The sequence below is a fragment of the Perognathus longimembris genome, chromosome 4, assembly GCF_023159225.1.
Source record: "Perognathus longimembris pacificus isolate PPM17 chromosome 4, ASM2315922v1, whole genome shotgun sequence".
NCBI classification, from domain to species: Eukaryota; Metazoa; Chordata; class Mammalia; order Rodentia; family Heteromyidae; genus Perognathus; species Perognathus longimembris.
Genome location: NC_063164.1, coordinates 53,940,355 through 53,957,165, shown reverse-complemented (window position 1 = coordinate 53,957,165; position 16,811 = coordinate 53,940,355). Strand labels below are relative to the sequence as shown.

The following is a 16,811-nucleotide window of genomic DNA, read 5'->3' as shown; positions in this document are numbered from 1 at the left end:
TCTTGTTTGCTGATTGCCTTGTCATCTATTTATCATGTGCTTAGAATGACAGGATCTGCCACTCATTTCACCACAGCATTGTAGGGTTGATTCAGTTTGAATGTGCTGTTAAGCCATGTTCCCATCAGAAGGATTTGCACAATATAATCATTCCAAAGATGTGGTGCGTCACCTAAGAGGGGTACAACCTTTGTATACTTACAGAGAAACACGTTCTTTTATTTCTAACAACTGAGTCAGGCTTCAGAAAACCAAGCCATCTGTGGCTGTAGAAATGAATCATCAAAGAATCAAATGTCTACTGCTTCCAGGGAAAAGGCTGGCACTCACCTTTACATTTGGTCTGGAAGGATAATGGAAGGTCACATTGTGGAATTCAATTTCACCCTTGATTCGATCCAGCTTGTAACCATCCTCTGACATACAGTCAATGATCGGTTTCTGAGAGGAATATCAAAGACATAACAAGCACACATGTTACGTGAAATTTTCTGATTATCTTAGTGTTAAGTAACTCATAAAACAGAACAGCAAGGTAAAATTTCCCAGAGGTATGCTACAGATAGCTTTCTTCTTCCTTAAATATTTATAAATAAGTGGTAACAATCACTATAACTTACTGAAATATTAGTGAGATATTATTCCATTACCATATATTGTTACTAAGTATGTGATATTAACATAATACATAGAGGTCTTTATTCAATTACTAGTGTTTATTGACTTGTAACTATGAGATTATATGCATCAGCATTATATAATAGTTACAAGTATAATAGTAATATACATTATTATTATATAATGTATGACATCAATATATACAATGAATAACATTAACTATAATACATTATATTACACATTAGTCATGTTACTGACATAGTGTTATGTATAAGCTTTTTAGTATGCTTTTTTCATTTACACAGAGTCTCCATAATCTAACTGGATAGGTGATCTGCTTATTTTTCAGATAAGAAGGGGAAGGATCCTAGATTATTTCTTACCTAAAATCATGCAACCAGTCCACCACACTAAGCTCCAGTAGAATTCTACATATGAATATCCACTGTAGAAGACTATTAAAACATTAAGTGTCCAGTGTCATCAAATACTGCCAACTTTCTCTTTATGTCCTGAAATTTCACTTCTATTGCTGTTAGTAGTGAGCCTAATCTAGAATTTAGCCATTTTCACTAACTAGACAAGAACAAGGACTCCTGCTATCAGAATACTTTACGTCAAACTTTCCCTGTGCAGCAGCCAGTAATAGAAGCTCATCATCACTGATCTACTTGAGGGTATGATGTAATCCACTTTCTTCCTCTTGAGTATATAATAAAGATAATAAAATCATTCTTGAATGTCTTTATTTGTAGTTATTGTTTCAGGGCCCTTTTACAATGATAACTTCCTTTGAGCATAAAACAACCCATAGAACAAGGTGGTATTCAAACAGATCAACCTCTTTATGAAACTTCCAATAATCTGGCTCTGAGAAAAGAAATCCACAATAGAAAGCAGGTTTTCCTGGATCCTTATACATCACCTTGTACTAATATCAATTCGAAATAGATCAAAGACCTCAATGTAAGACTAGAAATCATTAAATGATCACAGGAAAAAGCAGAGAAACACTAGGGCTCCTAGGCACAGGTTGAAACTTTCTAGGTAAAAATCCAAACACAACAAACCAAAGAAAGATTAGATAAATGAGATTACATCAAACTTAAAAGTTTCTGCACAGCAAAGGACATAGCTAACAAGACAAAGAGAAATCCCACAGAATGGGAAAAGATTTTTCCATCAGGCAAAGGTCTAATACATTTTTATACATCAGACAATGGCCTAATATCCAGAAAAAAAAAGTTAACCCCACCCCAAAGAAATCCTCAAAGAAACAACAGCCCAATTAATGAATTTGATAATGATTTAAAGAGAAACTTCTTAGAAGAAGAAGTAAAAATGACCAATGAACACATGAAGAAATATGCAACATCCCTGGCCATTAAAGAAATGCAAGTCAAAGAACACTGATATTTACCTCACCCAAGTTAGAATTACCATTATCAAGAAACTAACAATAACAAATGCTGGCCAAAACAGAACACTACTACACTGTTGGTGAGGATGTAAATTTGTCCAACCACACTGGACAGCACTATGGAAGTCCCTCAAAAAATTAAATATAGAACTACTCTATGCCCCAGCAATTCCAACTCCTGGGCTTTTATACAATAGAGCACAAACAAGACTAGACTATAGTAATGCCATCAGCACAACCATATTCATTGCAGTATTATTTACCATAGCCAAGATATAGAATCAGCCCAGATGATCCTCAGTGGATGAAGAGATTGAGAAAATGTATTATATATGCACCATGGAATTCTATCCATCCATTAGAAAGAATAATATTATACCATTCATAAAGAAATGGAAAGACTTGGAAACATAGGTTGAACAATTACCCTCATTTGTAGAAAGTAGAATGTGCCTATAAATCTATCAGTAAAAATACTGGAAGGTATGCAAGTGAATATAAATGAATTAACTGAGGTATAATTCTTCAGAAAAACTAAGTCAAGGTGCTGGGAATATAGCCTAGTGGTAGAGTGCTTGCCTTATATACATGAAGTCCTGCGTTTGATTCCTCAGCACCATATATACAGAAAAAGCCAGAAGGGGCACTGTGGCTCAAGTGGTAGAGTGCTAGCCTTGAGCAAAAAGAAGCCAGGGACAGTGCTCAGGCCCTCAGTTCAAGCTCCAGCACAGGCAAAAAAAAAAAAAAAAAAAAAAAAAAAAAACTAAGTCAAAGCCCAACAAAATAAATACTAGGAAATGGGTACTTGCAAGGGGGTGGGAGGTGCCATGCCAAGGGGAAAGGAATAAAGGAATTAAGGAAGAAAGTAGGAATAAGGCAGTCAAGAATTCATTGTATATACCACAAAATTTTTTAAAAAATAAGGAAAGAGGTGGGTTGAAAGGGAATGAAAATGTTGAAAGGTAACAGATTAAGATTATGTGTGTGTGTGTGTGTGTGTGTGTGTGTGTATAATTTGTTAAATGGAAAAATATCTAAAATATCCTACCAAATAAAAGAGAACAATTTCTTCATGTATATTAAATTTCATTGTTTAGCAAAACACAATTTTAGTTCAGGGCATCCATGAGTCCCTCTGATTTCCATGGCTTCTGACTCAGGCCAGAACATTTTTCTAGAGGAAAAACAAGTTCTCATCTTCTCTCTCTGTTCTTAAATTAGAGCTCCCTAGCTTGATTTCCAGTATGCTTACATAGACTAACCAGTAAAATCCTAGCCAAACTACCAAGATCCTTCAAAATTGGTGAAGATTTCATGCTATATGAAGATGAACTGGCCAAGCATGGTATTTCACATTCAATCCCAATCTCAGCAGGCTGAGGCAGGCAAATAACAAATTTAAGGACAGCCTGCTCTATCTAATGTGACCCTGTCTCAAAAGGAAAAAAAAAAAAAGCAAAACACAACAAAGCTAAAAGATATCCCAATTGAATGAACTTGGTCTTGGTCTTAGAGACTGGCCTTTCCAATAACTACCCTCCCCCACCCCACCCCCCCAGCCTCAGGCCCTTGCTCACTTTGCCCATTCTCACCAGCCTTCTTTCAGCTCCTTCAGTTCACCAAGTCCTTCCCCTACCTTGAGGTGTGTTTCTCAAGGATTCCTTCCTGTCCTTATGCCCCATTCACCCAACTAAAAGATTCTTCCCTCCTCCACAGGCACTATGACATTGCTTTGTTTTAGAGACTATGTTGCACTGAGCATGACAGGACATTAGTTTTTAATCTGCTCACTTCTTTACCACTGTCTCCCATTATGACTTTCAATGGGTCACTTTTTGTTCCAGCTCACTGTTGCATTCCCAGCTCTTAGTAATGCTTCTGACTTATGCTGGCACTTAATAAATGTTGCTGACTTAAGTACATTTTTATAGCTTTGCATATAACGATAACATATATATTATATATAAAGACAATATACATAAAGATATATATAGGTCCTCACATAATGATAATATATTATGTAAATATAGTATTATATATTATGTTATATATTATCTTTAAGAATAAATGCCTTGCCAGAGCCAGTGTCTCACACCTGAAATCCTAGCTTCTCAGGAGGCTGAGATTTGAGGATAATGTTTCAAAGTCAGCCTGGGTAAGAAAGTTCCTGAGAATTTTATCTCTAATGAAGCACCAAAAAAGCTGGAAAGACTGTGACTCAAGTGATATAGCACTAGCCTTGAGAAAAGAAAGCTCAAGGATAGCACTCAGAACCTCACTCCCATCCACCCACCCATCCAAGAACAAATGCCTTACAGATTCATTTCCACCCCAACTATTAGTGGCTTCACTTCTGGCTTTAACATACCCTGTCTATTGTCTCAAAGATGCTGTCAGCTGCGGCACGCCCAGTGGCAAAGGCTTCCAAGGAAGAAGAGGCCTGGCCAAAATTTATAGCTCCTACTATGATACTGAGGAAAATCTGAAAGGAAAAGAGAGACGTGGTTTTCAGGCATTCTCATCAGTCTGTAAATCAACAACGATCCTCAGCCATCCAGGTGAACAGGTGAGCTCAGAGATTTCTCAGAAATTTTCTTCCAAAGTAGTTTGAAGGCTAAAGAAGTACATTTGTCCTGCGAAGTATTTCTCCATGGACATGGGTTTTTTGTTTTGTTTTGTTTTTACTGAATGTCTTCTACAAAGAAATAGAAATAATAAATATAAGCAGGAAGCATATCCATATAAAAGGGATAGAATCACAATACAATATTTTGATTTATGTAATTAGCCTTATCATGGTTTTCTGACTAAAGGGTAACCTAAATAATAATGACACAGGCCAGACGATGGTGGTTCACACCTGTAATTCCAGCTACTGAGGAAGCTGAGATCTGAAGATCACAGTTCTAAGCCAACCTGGGCAGGAAAATTCATGAGACTCTTGTCTCTATCAGAAAACCAGAAGTAGAGCACTAGTTTTGAATAAAAAAGCTCAGGGACAGTGTCTAGGCCCTGAGTCCAAGCCCCACAACTGCCAACATAATAATAATAACAAAAATAATTAATAATAATAACATAATGATGACACAAAGGTCAAGCTGACTATCCTAGAAGTTGGTATATGCAAAACCAATCTGCTCTTAATACTACCAGCATATTAACTATGATACAATCACTACTGCTAGAATACCACTGTTAGCAATAATAAGACATGCTTTAAGTGTTTGATCTTTAGTACTTGGCTTAACCTTTGAAACAAACAAGGAACTGATATTTGCCCTAATTAGTAGAGCAGTATTTACACAAAGGCACTTGGCTGTCTTTCTGTTTAGTTCCCAACCCCTGTGTGCTGCTGAGTATAAAGACATGGATTCCTGTGCTGAGCTGGAGAAACTGTGGCTTACCAACACAGCCATCTCATTAAGTCAGGGCAAGGCCACCTGATCATGACCAGATGTGCCTACCAAACAGCACTCTTCTTTTTATCAGCACTGCTCTTAAAGCTGAGGAGAAAGCTTTCACACAAGTTGTCATGCTGACCTCCAGGAGGAATTCTCTCTGGAGGATGATAAGGGAAGTATGTGGATGACAGGACATAAGGACATGCCCAGTACCATCACAGTAGGCAGTAGCATTTTCACTGTAATATCACATCCTTTAGCCTTGTGTATAGTAGTATGAGAAGGGAGACTACTGTGGAACAGTCAATCTTTGTGTATGCTAGATTTGAGCAAAGAGGGTCTATGTCCCCTAGAAGACAAATCTGGAAGCAGAAAAGCTGTGGATAATAGATCAGGTCTAGAGTCACAGAGAACTAAATTCAACTTGTCATAATATGTTAACCTCATGAGTTCTTCATTTTTGAAGTGATAATCTAATGATATCAATTATAGAATGAAGTTGTGAGTGCTACATATGGTAATTACACTAAATGGTTCATTCAGTGCTTGACATCTAACATACAGTGAATAAAGATTTCCTTATCTTTTTATTACTGAAGACTGAGACTTAAGAGAGGCATGAATGACCAGCTTTCACCCATCCAGTTCTCTTTCATCTTTCCTCAACAGACCACACATATGGTTCCTTGTCGGTATATAAGTGATACTGATTATAGTCATTTGTGTGAGCTTCCTACCATTTTTGCCCAATTGCTATGTAGCCAGTAATGATCCTGTGTGTTACAAAATGTGCTAGGTAAACCAAATTGCTAATTAGTTTGGTGAATTAAAACATTTAGCTCAGCTCAGGCACATTCAGGCTTCATAGTTTGCTGTTTAGAAATATAGCCAAGAACTCTGTGTATGTGTAAAAGAGAAAAAAGGAAAAGAGAAATTGGGATATAGAAGCACACAGAGGGAGAGGGAGAAAAACAGAGAGACAGAAAAAAGAGAGACAGGGAAAGAGACAGAAAGAGAGGGAGAAAGACACACAGAGAGGGAAATAAAGAGAAATAATATTATGCCACTGAAGGTTGTCTCCTCTTTACAAAAAGGAAAAAAAAAACACCTTGTTAAGGTGAGATGTAAGCAGAGGATTATAGGAAGAAGTTAAGAGGATAATTGATGACAATAATGTTTGAGACACATTGTATACCATGTCCATACATAGTTAAGTACTGAAGAAATATACACTGAAATGTTAAATTCTTTACAGAAGAAACAGAGGAGCCCATAGTCTAACTTCCCAACAGATGAAACCCATAATTGGACTCTTGCGTGTGAAAGCCAACAAGTGGATTTCATTCGGTGCTTCCAACTGAAGCTGTGCTTCATTTCATTTTCAGTTTTCAGTTTCTTTCCCCCTCTGAAGGTTGTTTATGCATTACTCTCCCTTCTCCTTATAGACAAGAAAGGAAGGAAGACTTGGCTCAGTAAACCCCTTTCTACAAACCATGCTACTGAGACTAACAGCAAAACCTCAGGAGCAATTGGACCAATAGACTGGGAGAACTTTACAGTCACATTTCAAACTTCTTATGTTTAAGTTCTCAGTGTTCAAAACTATAAGCTGTAGGGAAAATTATTATTTTTTATAATAGTAACACTCTTCCTACTGCCCCCTTTAAAGTACTTTAGCACATATTATCCTATTTAATTTTTTAACAAAGTTCAAAGGCATGCCCCCTGTTCGTTCTGAAAACACAACCTAGCATTAAGCTATTTGTTGTGGGCTGGGTGTAGTAATACACAACTATAATCCCAGGGATGTGAGAGGCAGAGATAGAAGAATTACAATCCAAGACTGATCCCTAGCAAAAGTGCAATAACCTATCTGAAAAATAAACTAAAGCAAAAGGGACAGTAGATGTGGCTCAAGTAGTGAAGCACTTTTGTAGCAAGAATGAAACTCTGAGTTCAAATCCCAGCACTGCCAAAACAATGTATTTTTAGTGTCTAATGCTCATAAAATAGTATTAAAATGATTATAGTTTACTCAGTAATAATGTTTCTATTTTCAAATAAAAACACTACTCTGTTTTTCCTAGAAATGTGTTCCCATGAAACCACTGGATCTTAAATTGGAAGCTTTCATCTAGCAAATTTATGGTCTACAGCTGTAGAGATCTTTTACTGCTTAAAAAGCACCTATTCCACCCAGAATACTCATCCAAAGCATTTTCTTTTTTATTTTCAGCCAAAGCATTTTATTCAAGAATCTTATGTGGTGGAGCTTGGTGATCATGCCTGTAATCCCAGCTCTCCAGAGAATGAGGCCCAAGAAACAAGAGTTTCAGCCTAGGCTGGGTTGCAAAGGGAGACCCTGTCTGAAAAAAAATTATTTTAATTTTATGTAAATCTATTTCCTATATCCATGGCATAGAAATGAAAAAAATTACTTTTGATCTCCTTGACTTCATAGACTTTACCATTGGAAGGCAGAAAAAGGTGGGTACAAATGGGAAAGGATACAAGTGTCCCGTGAGATACAAATGCTCTGGAGGTAAAGCCCAGATACCACAGAAGAGTATTGGGAGACTAATGAGCCTGGAAGGGTGGGGTAGGAGGGTGCCATGGTGCTGTTCAGCTGAATATGGAGGGGGTTGCAAGCCAAGGTAAAAAGACTTGGCAAAGGGATTAGGAGAAGCTTCTTGGCTCTAGGTACACCTAGTGACCCTACTATTTACTATAAAGACTCCCCTCCTCTAGTCAAGTACATATCACCAGCTACATTTCCATGATTGTTTAACTGTTGCTTATCTTCTCACCAAACTATAAACACCGAGCAGGGAAAAACCACATTTCTTTTGCTCACTATTGAATCCCTTGCATTTCAGATGTGTCTGGTAATGTGACATTCAGTTGCATGAATAACTGAAAGGACCCTGACAATTAAATGTAGCCATGTCATTAACAATGGCATAGCATAGCACAACTGAGTAGGAAAGTAAGCTTATACTACATATTCAGTGAGGGTGTGACTGACTTTAGACTGCAGCATGTTTCATGACACATTCATTAGGCACATGTGTTGCGTGATTGTTAAGCTTGGTGATATGACCTGTGTATGTTTAGCTGGAGATCACTGACTTCCCATTCTTATGGTATGTTATCTTTCAAGCCCTCTTGAAAAATTATTGTCTTACAGCTAAAAACAACATATATCTTCAATGAATTGGAAGTCATCAAGTGGCTGGTCTCATCCATCTAAGTCTTCACCACAAATGGACTCCATCAAATCATTGATGATGACCTTCCTCAAACACTAGGCAGGAAGCCTCATGTGGAATTCAAGGAGCTTTCTGAGACCCTGCAAGAAATATTGTGTGTAAGTCAGGGAAATCCAAGTACCTGGACAAGGGTTCCTGGTGTGTATTCCTCTTCATCCAGGACGAGTTTGGAGCCATACCAGAAGGCCAATGCATAACACAAGAAGATGAGGCACCACATGTACCCCGTAAAGAAGCCTATCACCATCCCCTTCCTAATTCCCCAGGTCTGGGCAAACACCAGATTCTTCTCATACCTGTGGAGAGAAACATTGGAGACAAAGTCCAATAACACTTGAGAAATTCAGGATGTTTAAAATGGCCACAGTGCAGTGGTTTGACTCAATAATTCTAAGGTCACCTCAAACACAAGGCAGGTTTAGGGATATAAATCCACAATAATCTCTGTCCAGTTATTTGTTGAACCTGGTAGTAAAAAGTTGAAAAATAATCTTAGTTACACAAGCATTGTAAATTGACTGCAGCTTGTATGAGAGTAACAGTGGAGCAACCCTGGCTCAAGAAAACCTAATTTTTCACATTAATATCTGCATATATGGGATCTAGTACTAGTTGTTGACTTCCATTAGGTGATATCCCATTTATATTAGAAAATAATGCAACTCTCTTCACATAAGCTGGTCAGATTACCTGGGTATTTCTAGCATTCATACTAACTCATCAACATCTGCCCACTATTGAGTGCTTTAAATTCCCTCTATATTCCGCATATCAACTCCTTGCCAAATACACTTTTATATGTTTTCTGCCATGCTGTAGCTTCTGTCTGTACTATGTTGGTTGTTTCCTTTTTTGTGTAAAAGCTATTTAGTTTGGTGTAATCTTATTTGTCTATTTCTGTTTTTTGTTTCCTGTGCTTCTGGGCTATTAACCCAAATGTCCCAGAGTATTTCCCTTTTATTTTCTTCTAGTTGCTTATAGCTTCAAGTTTTACATGTAAACCTTTAACTTAAGGTAAGTTGGATTTTGTATATGGTGTGAAGTAGGGTATAATTTTATTCTTCTGCATATGGACATCCAGTTTTCTCAACATCATTCATTAAATTGACTATCTTTTCCTCATTGTCTATTCTTGGCATCCTTGCCAAAAATCAGTTGATTAGAAAAGTGTGAACTTATTTCTAGATTCTACTCTCTGTTCTCCATTTGTCTATTTTTCTGATTTGGTGCCCGGATGCTGTTTTGATTGCTCCAGCAATCTATGTAAAAGATTTTGAGATAGACTGTAAGGAACTTTGTTCCTTTTGTCCAGAATTGCTTTTGCTATTTGGGGTCTTCTGTAATTGCATAAAAATTTTAGTATTTTTTTCCTATTACTATGGAAAATATCAGAATTTTGGTAATGATTGCACTGAGCATGTAGATTGCTTTGCGGAACATTAAAATTTTAACATATTTATTTTTTTAATCCATGAACACAAGTTATCTTTCTATTCAGATGTGTTCTCTTCAACTTTGTTCATGAATGTTATATACTTAAATATTTAGATAGTCTGTACACTTAACCAAGATCCCTTGGTTAAATTTGTTTTTAAATTTGTTCTTAAATTGGTTAAATTTGTTTTAATTTGGGGAATCTATTGTAAATATGATTATTTTCTTGATGTCTTTATCTGATAACTCATCCTTAGTGAATAGAAACACTACCTATTTCTCTGATTTTATATCATGGAACTTTGCTGAATTTATTACACAAGACATCTCTTTGGTAAAATCTTCAAGGTTTTCTGTATGCAAGGTGCCAGTTGGAAGCAGAGACCATTTAACTTCCTCTCATCTGACCTAAATGCCTTCCATTGCTTTCTCTTGTCTGGTTGTTCGAGCCAACTTCCAGCCCTATACTGAGTAGAAGTGACAAGAGTGACCATACCTGGGTTATTCCTAATTGTAGAGAAAAGAGTTTCACCCTAATAAGTCTAATTATCTGTGTGATAGGCATATATGATCTTTATTGTATTAAGATACATTTCTTTTATATCTAAGATGTTCAGTGCTTGTATCATGCATGGGTGTTGAAATTTATTGAATACAATTTCAGCATCTCTTGAGATGATCATCTAGTTTTTGCCTTTCATTCTGTCAATGTGGCCTCTCATATTTATGCATTTGCTTATGTTGAATGACACTTCCTGGGATAAATCTCACTGAACATGGTAATGGTCCTTTAATGGTCCTGTGGAATTCTGTCTGATAGCATTTGTGAAGGAGTTACGCATGTATGTTCATCAATGATATTAGCCTGTGATTTTCTTTGGTTATGTTGTCTTTATTGGACTTGGGATTAGAGGATTGCTAGCACTATAAGAGTTTTTCCTTGTTTGTTTTGTCATTTGTTTTTGTAATGATAGGGATCAAATCAAGGACCTTGGATATGCTAGCCACGCACACTTGACCACTAAACTACATCTCTATCCCTAAAACAAATTTGAAGATCCTCTCCTCTCCAATATTTTGAGAAAAATTTTTGAAGGATTGCTACTAATTCTTCTTTAAAAGTTTAGTAGAGCTCAGCAGGAAAGCATATTGGCCCTGCACTTTTCTTCAATAAGAGACTTCTTACTGATTCTCTCCTTACAATTTTTCTGTTCAGCTCTTCTATTTTTTACTTACTTATTTAGTCTTGGTAGGTTGCATGTTTCTAGCAAATTACCCAATTCATTGAAGCTATTTAATTTGTTGGTATATAATTGTTAGCCATAGTCTCTTATGATCATTTGCATTTCTGTGGTATCTGTTGTAGTGTCTTGGGGCGTTTTAACTTTAATGGCAGCAACCAATTTTAAAGACAGGCATGACATATAGTTTGTGAGCAGATAAATCAACAGAGTTTGAAGCAAAGGTCTAACCTACATTGGTTTTCTAAAATTCACAAACTGCATTATCTTCAAAAACCCATGGCTAAAGGCTTAGACTTCTTGTGGTACTTTGGGCAATCCATATTTCTCTGCCTAGCCATCTTTTGAGCAACACTCCCTCTGTAGACCATGAGGGGCAAAATGAGGAAAATCAGAGAATGATGCTGGTTGATGAGATCCAGAAAAGTGACAGACATTCCATTTAACTAACCTTTCAACCTCTTTTTTCTCACCACCAAAAGCAGCCACAGTTCTTATAGATGAAATGACTTCATCAGCCACAGATCCCGCTTTAGCATAAGCCTTCAACTCAAGGTCTGTGAATTTGGACACACTCTAAAATCAAGAAAAAGAAAAGAAAATATAAAGACTAGGTTATTAGGTCAGGTAGTCTGTTCTTCAGTGATTAATTTAGCAGAAGTAAACTTTTTAATATAACATTAGATTCTTGCTGTAACATCAGAGAGGGGGGAATTGATCCAAGTTCGGTCAATGTTCAGCCTTATCCATAGTGTTTGTTTATTAATATGTCAAAATTACTCCATTGAGAGTCTCAAAAACCTTTCACACAGTAAGTCCCTGATAAGTCATTCTGTAACACTGAAGTGTTTGTGTAGAATAAGGTTCCCAAATCAAATTATGTCATTTAGAATTTCTACCAGACAGAAATCATTATAAAATCTACAGACAAATACCAGAGACCAAGACTGGAGGCCCATATTAGCAGCATGGTTAGAGTACAGATGAGAAAGAAGATCAGGATATACAAGAGCACAACTTAGCAGGTAACAGTTCCAAAGGAGAAAGCTTTGGGTAAATATTCTACCCCTTTGACTCACCTAATTTTACTATGGGAAAAGAAAGACTTCTTTTTTCTAAAACTAGACTTGGATTTTTCAATATTTAAAATGCTTTTCATTGTTATTACACAGGTGTTGTATAGAGGGATTGCAGTTTCATAAGTAAGGTAATAAGTACTAGACTAGGATTTTTAACACAAGGGGATCTAGTGAAAATTAACCTCACACAGATTAAGACACAAAGGAAAATCAAATATTGTGAAAGACCAACTATCTCAGAAATGTAAAGACTACTTAATACCCAGATAATGGAAATTTACCTTCCAACTGTCTTTCCAGTCTTTTGGAAGGAAAACTATTACCAAGTCAGATATTAGAGAGAATTCTAGAAAATATATTTAGGGATGTATTTACTAGTCCATCCATCTGCATCATATAAATTCTATGAACTGAAAACACAACAGGAGGGACAAAGAACCTAGTTTCATCAACACTAAAATTTTCATTTGAACATTATAGATTGCACTGTGGGTTTTTTCACATGCTTTATATAATTTATCCCTAAAATAGTCCTTTGTGGCACAATAGAGAGAAAATTACATGATTGTGAGTGGTTCTTGATTTTTTTGTAATGGCATATTAATTTCAAGACACTTTAGTTAAATTGACCTTGGAACCTAAGAAGCATGTATTTTTAAGTCTCTAACAGCTGCTCATATTTTTTACCTTAAATATAAAGGTATGACAAAAAATATACAAAACTCACAGCAATTTTTAATATATCTTGCCCATCTCTGCCTTCGACTTGTGCCTAGTAGAATTGCTTGTGTCGTTTCAGAGCAACAAACATGCACAGGCATGAATGCAATAAATATAAATGCAGAGCTACAACATTCCAAATCAATGACACATTTGTAAATCAGGATATGGGCACTGAGATGACACCCAAAACCATGCTCTTAAAACCACCTTAATCAGACAATGGTTTTAGCCTCCAGCATGTTAAAATGTGGCATAGTATCTCTTAAAGGTGCACATTACTTCATCACATCTTTGAAGAAAGAGATTAAATGTATTTGGAAAGAAAAATAGTAGAAACTGGACCAAAACATTTCATACCCTTCAGGAGAAACTAAGTGTCCACTGGAGCATAGTGAGAAAGTGTTTGGTGGAAAAGACAGTTGCAAAACTTCTGTGTAGATTTTTTTAAAGATTTCAAATTGAAATGTTTTTATATTACCATTTTAAAATTTTTTTAAGACTTTTTAAAAAATCTCTTTAGTGCCAGGCTCTGGTGGCTTATAGCTGTCATCCTACCTACTCAGGAGGCTGAGATCTGAGCCCAGAAAGGACAGTCCAGAAGACTCTTGTCTCCAATTAGCCACTAGAAAACTGGAAGTGCCATTGTGTCTCAGTGGTACAGCACTAGCCTTGAGAGAAAAAAGCTCAGAGACAATGCCCAAGCCTTGAGTTCAAGCCCCATGACCAACCAAAAAACTCTTTTTAGCAATTGATTCTATACGAGCCACAGTGTATAAGTGCATAACATGAATTATACCTTGAATAATCACAATGACTTAGAAATATATTTTTAATGTGAGGTGTATTTTTATGAGAATATTTTGCTAGAAAATATCATTATGTAGATTGGTACCTGTTGCTCAACGATCTGTAAGTATAATACAGCTTTTCATTTCAATTCTATTTTCATGTATATAGAAATAATTATGTTCAATTCCATGAGTTTCTATCAATACGGTTATACCAAAACTAAGAAATAATTTCTTAGTTCATAGTAGAGTTTTGAACTGGAGCAACTCTAAATTTCTATTCCTATACTTTGTCTTGGCCTGAAAAACTGAAGAACAGATTATAACAGAATAACTTCTTTCTGTGACTGATCAGAATGAGATATTGTAATGATTGCATATATCTCTTATATGCTTCTGAGTGATCTGAGGATTTGGGGGCCTTTGGGAGAGAGGCATCCCAGCTTGGGAGACTATGGACAGTTGTTGAAGAATGTCTGAAGATTTGGCTAGTTTCCCTTGAGCTTGAATCCTGTGGCGCCAATGATGCAATCTTGATACTTTTTTTCAGAAGAGCCTTTGTTTCTTATAATGGTCTTTATAATGGTCTTAGTACTTTGTAAAATTGTAGTAAGGATTAATGAATGTGAAACACTTAAAAGTGCCTGATAAAATGTAGATGTTCGATAAACTTTGCAGTCAATAAAACAGGAGTTGCCTTCTTAAAACATATACTATCTCAATAGACAATGAAAAAGCATTTGACAAAATTCAATCCATTTAAAGAACCATTCCCCAGATTTGAGTGGGATTTATCCCTGGGATGCAAGAGTCACTCAACATAAGCAAATCAATGAGTATAAACAGCTTTATTAACAGAATTAAAGATTAAAAACTATCTCAATGCTGATTCTGGAAGATAATAAAACAGAACAAAAATAGTGCCAATTATATTAACTAAACACACTCAGTAAAATAAAATCTAGCTTCTTGTTTTTGGATTGTTGGTGAATACTAGTGTCTTCCCATGAAATGAAACGCAAAGATATTCTTACCAGGCCAATGACAGCTGCTCCAATCCCAATGAGAGGGCTGACAGAAATAATCACCAAGGTCAGTTTCCAACCCCTGTAAAATCCCAGCAGGAAGCCACAGATGGCTGAGGCCATGCGCTGAATGAAAATGGCCAATTGATCAGCAATAGCCTCGTTGATTTTATTAATATCACTAAGGAAAAAAAGTTTGATCACAGCTGAATTTGGTCAATTCATATGTCATGTAGGGATATTTCACTCAATCTTTCTTAAGCATCCCCATGTTGGTTTCACCATCGCCCCTAGGTAACATCCTGAAAACTCTGCAACACAGTGGGTTTGTTATCAAGCCTCTCCTCCTACCCAGTTAAATTTTTCCCAGCTTATGGCCATTCAACTTTGAACCATCTTGTCTCTTTCTCAGAGCTAATCATCCTGGATTTGTCTGAAGAGCACTTCATGCTTTCTTCACACCTGTTAAGGCCTGCCAGTCACAAAGTTTTATTCACGTACTTCCTCATTCATAAACCTAGGATAATCCCCAAGAAAAGTCATATCTTCCCTCCTGTGTTTCGATAGCAATGGAGAGAGAGAGAGAGAGAGAGAGAGAGAGAGAGAGAGAGAGAGAGAGAGAGAGAGAGAGATGTATGTTTTTCTGATTTCTGATATCTGCTGATGGAAAAGTAGTGAAAAGTAGCCAAGAACATAGATTCTGGAGCAGAATCTCTGAAATCAAATATAAGCTCTTAGGTGAATTATTCTACATTTTTGTGCCCAAGTCTCCTTTATGGGTTTCATTATGTTATTTTCTTGTACACATATCATTTATTTCTCTAATATTTACCCTCCTACACCCATCACTCTCTCCTTCCTCCCTCAGCTGCTGGTTTCCCCACCCCAAGCCAAACATTCATCCTTTCAAAATCGCAATGTATTTTTATTTAGATCCAGCTTCCACATACATTATAGCTCCCATATGAGCAATTTGTGTTTCTGATCTTAGCTTATCTCACTTAACAAGATAATGAGTCTCTTTCTCTCTCTCTCTCTCTCTCTCTCTCTCTCTCTCTCTCTCTCTCTCTCTCTCTCTTCTCTTCCAGTCCTGGAGCTTGATCTCCGGGCCTGAGCACTGTCCCTGGCTTATTTTTGCTCAAGGCTAGCACTCTACCACTTGAGCTACAGCACCACTTTTGGTTTTTTTCCTTTTTTTAATTTATTTTTTTATTTTTTAAGTGATATACAGAGAGGTTACAGTTTCATACATTAGGCATTGGATACATTTCTTGTACTTCTGGTTTTTTCTATATATGTGATGCCAAGGAATTGAACCCAGGGCTTCATGTATACGAGGCAAGCACTCTACCACTAGGCCATATTCCCAGCCCCTGATATTCTCTTTTATAATATTTTGTTTATGTTGTTATAATCAGAGATGTATAAACCAAACTATAGCACCTTAGTTTTCAGTTTTTAATGATCATATTTAAGAAGTATTGCCTGTGAAAATGGTATACTACCTGTAAGAGCCAATGTAAGAGACAAAACAAATGTAACTAAAAATGGTTATAATCTGTTATTTAGTTTAGAACAAGAGTACAGTTGTCAAAGAATAAAAGGATGCATTGTTTTATTGGTTACTTACTCAGAGAATCTTGTATTCAGCTCTCCCACAGAATTGCAGTCAAACCATCCGATTTCCATTCTCATTATCCTCCTAAAGTAAGTTTTTCTCATTTTCTGTACCTGGCGAGCTCCAGCTACTACCCAAAAGCAAATCTGGAAATGGACAAAGGGACATTTAGCATTTTGATTTCCAGAACATTTG

The 16,811-nt window shown here is 36.5% G+C and overlaps 1 protein-coding gene across 3 annotated transcripts in view; it reads right to left on the bottom strand.

Annotated features, from left to right (window-relative positions):
• The window catches only part of Abcb11 (ATP binding cassette subfamily B member 11), a 69,350-nt gene that overhangs the window by 39,736 nt on the left and 12,803 nt on the right, over positions 1 to 16,811 (bottom strand). For all 3 annotated transcript variants that reach the window (XM_048344246.1, XM_048344245.1, XM_048344247.1), the window contains exons 6-11: positions 16,629 to 16,762; positions 15,008 to 15,179; positions 11,835 to 11,959; positions 8,830 to 9,004; positions 4,407 to 4,520; positions 331 to 441 (exon numbers count right to left, since the gene is read on the bottom strand). In XM_048344246.1, coding sequence (XP_048200203.1) covers positions 331 to 441; positions 4,407 to 4,520; positions 8,830 to 9,004; positions 11,835 to 11,959; positions 15,008 to 15,179; positions 16,629 to 16,762 — 831 coding nt within the window. The remainder of the gene's footprint in view (positions 1 to 330; positions 442 to 4,406; positions 4,521 to 8,829; positions 9,005 to 11,834; positions 11,960 to 15,007; positions 15,180 to 16,628; positions 16,763 to 16,811) is intronic.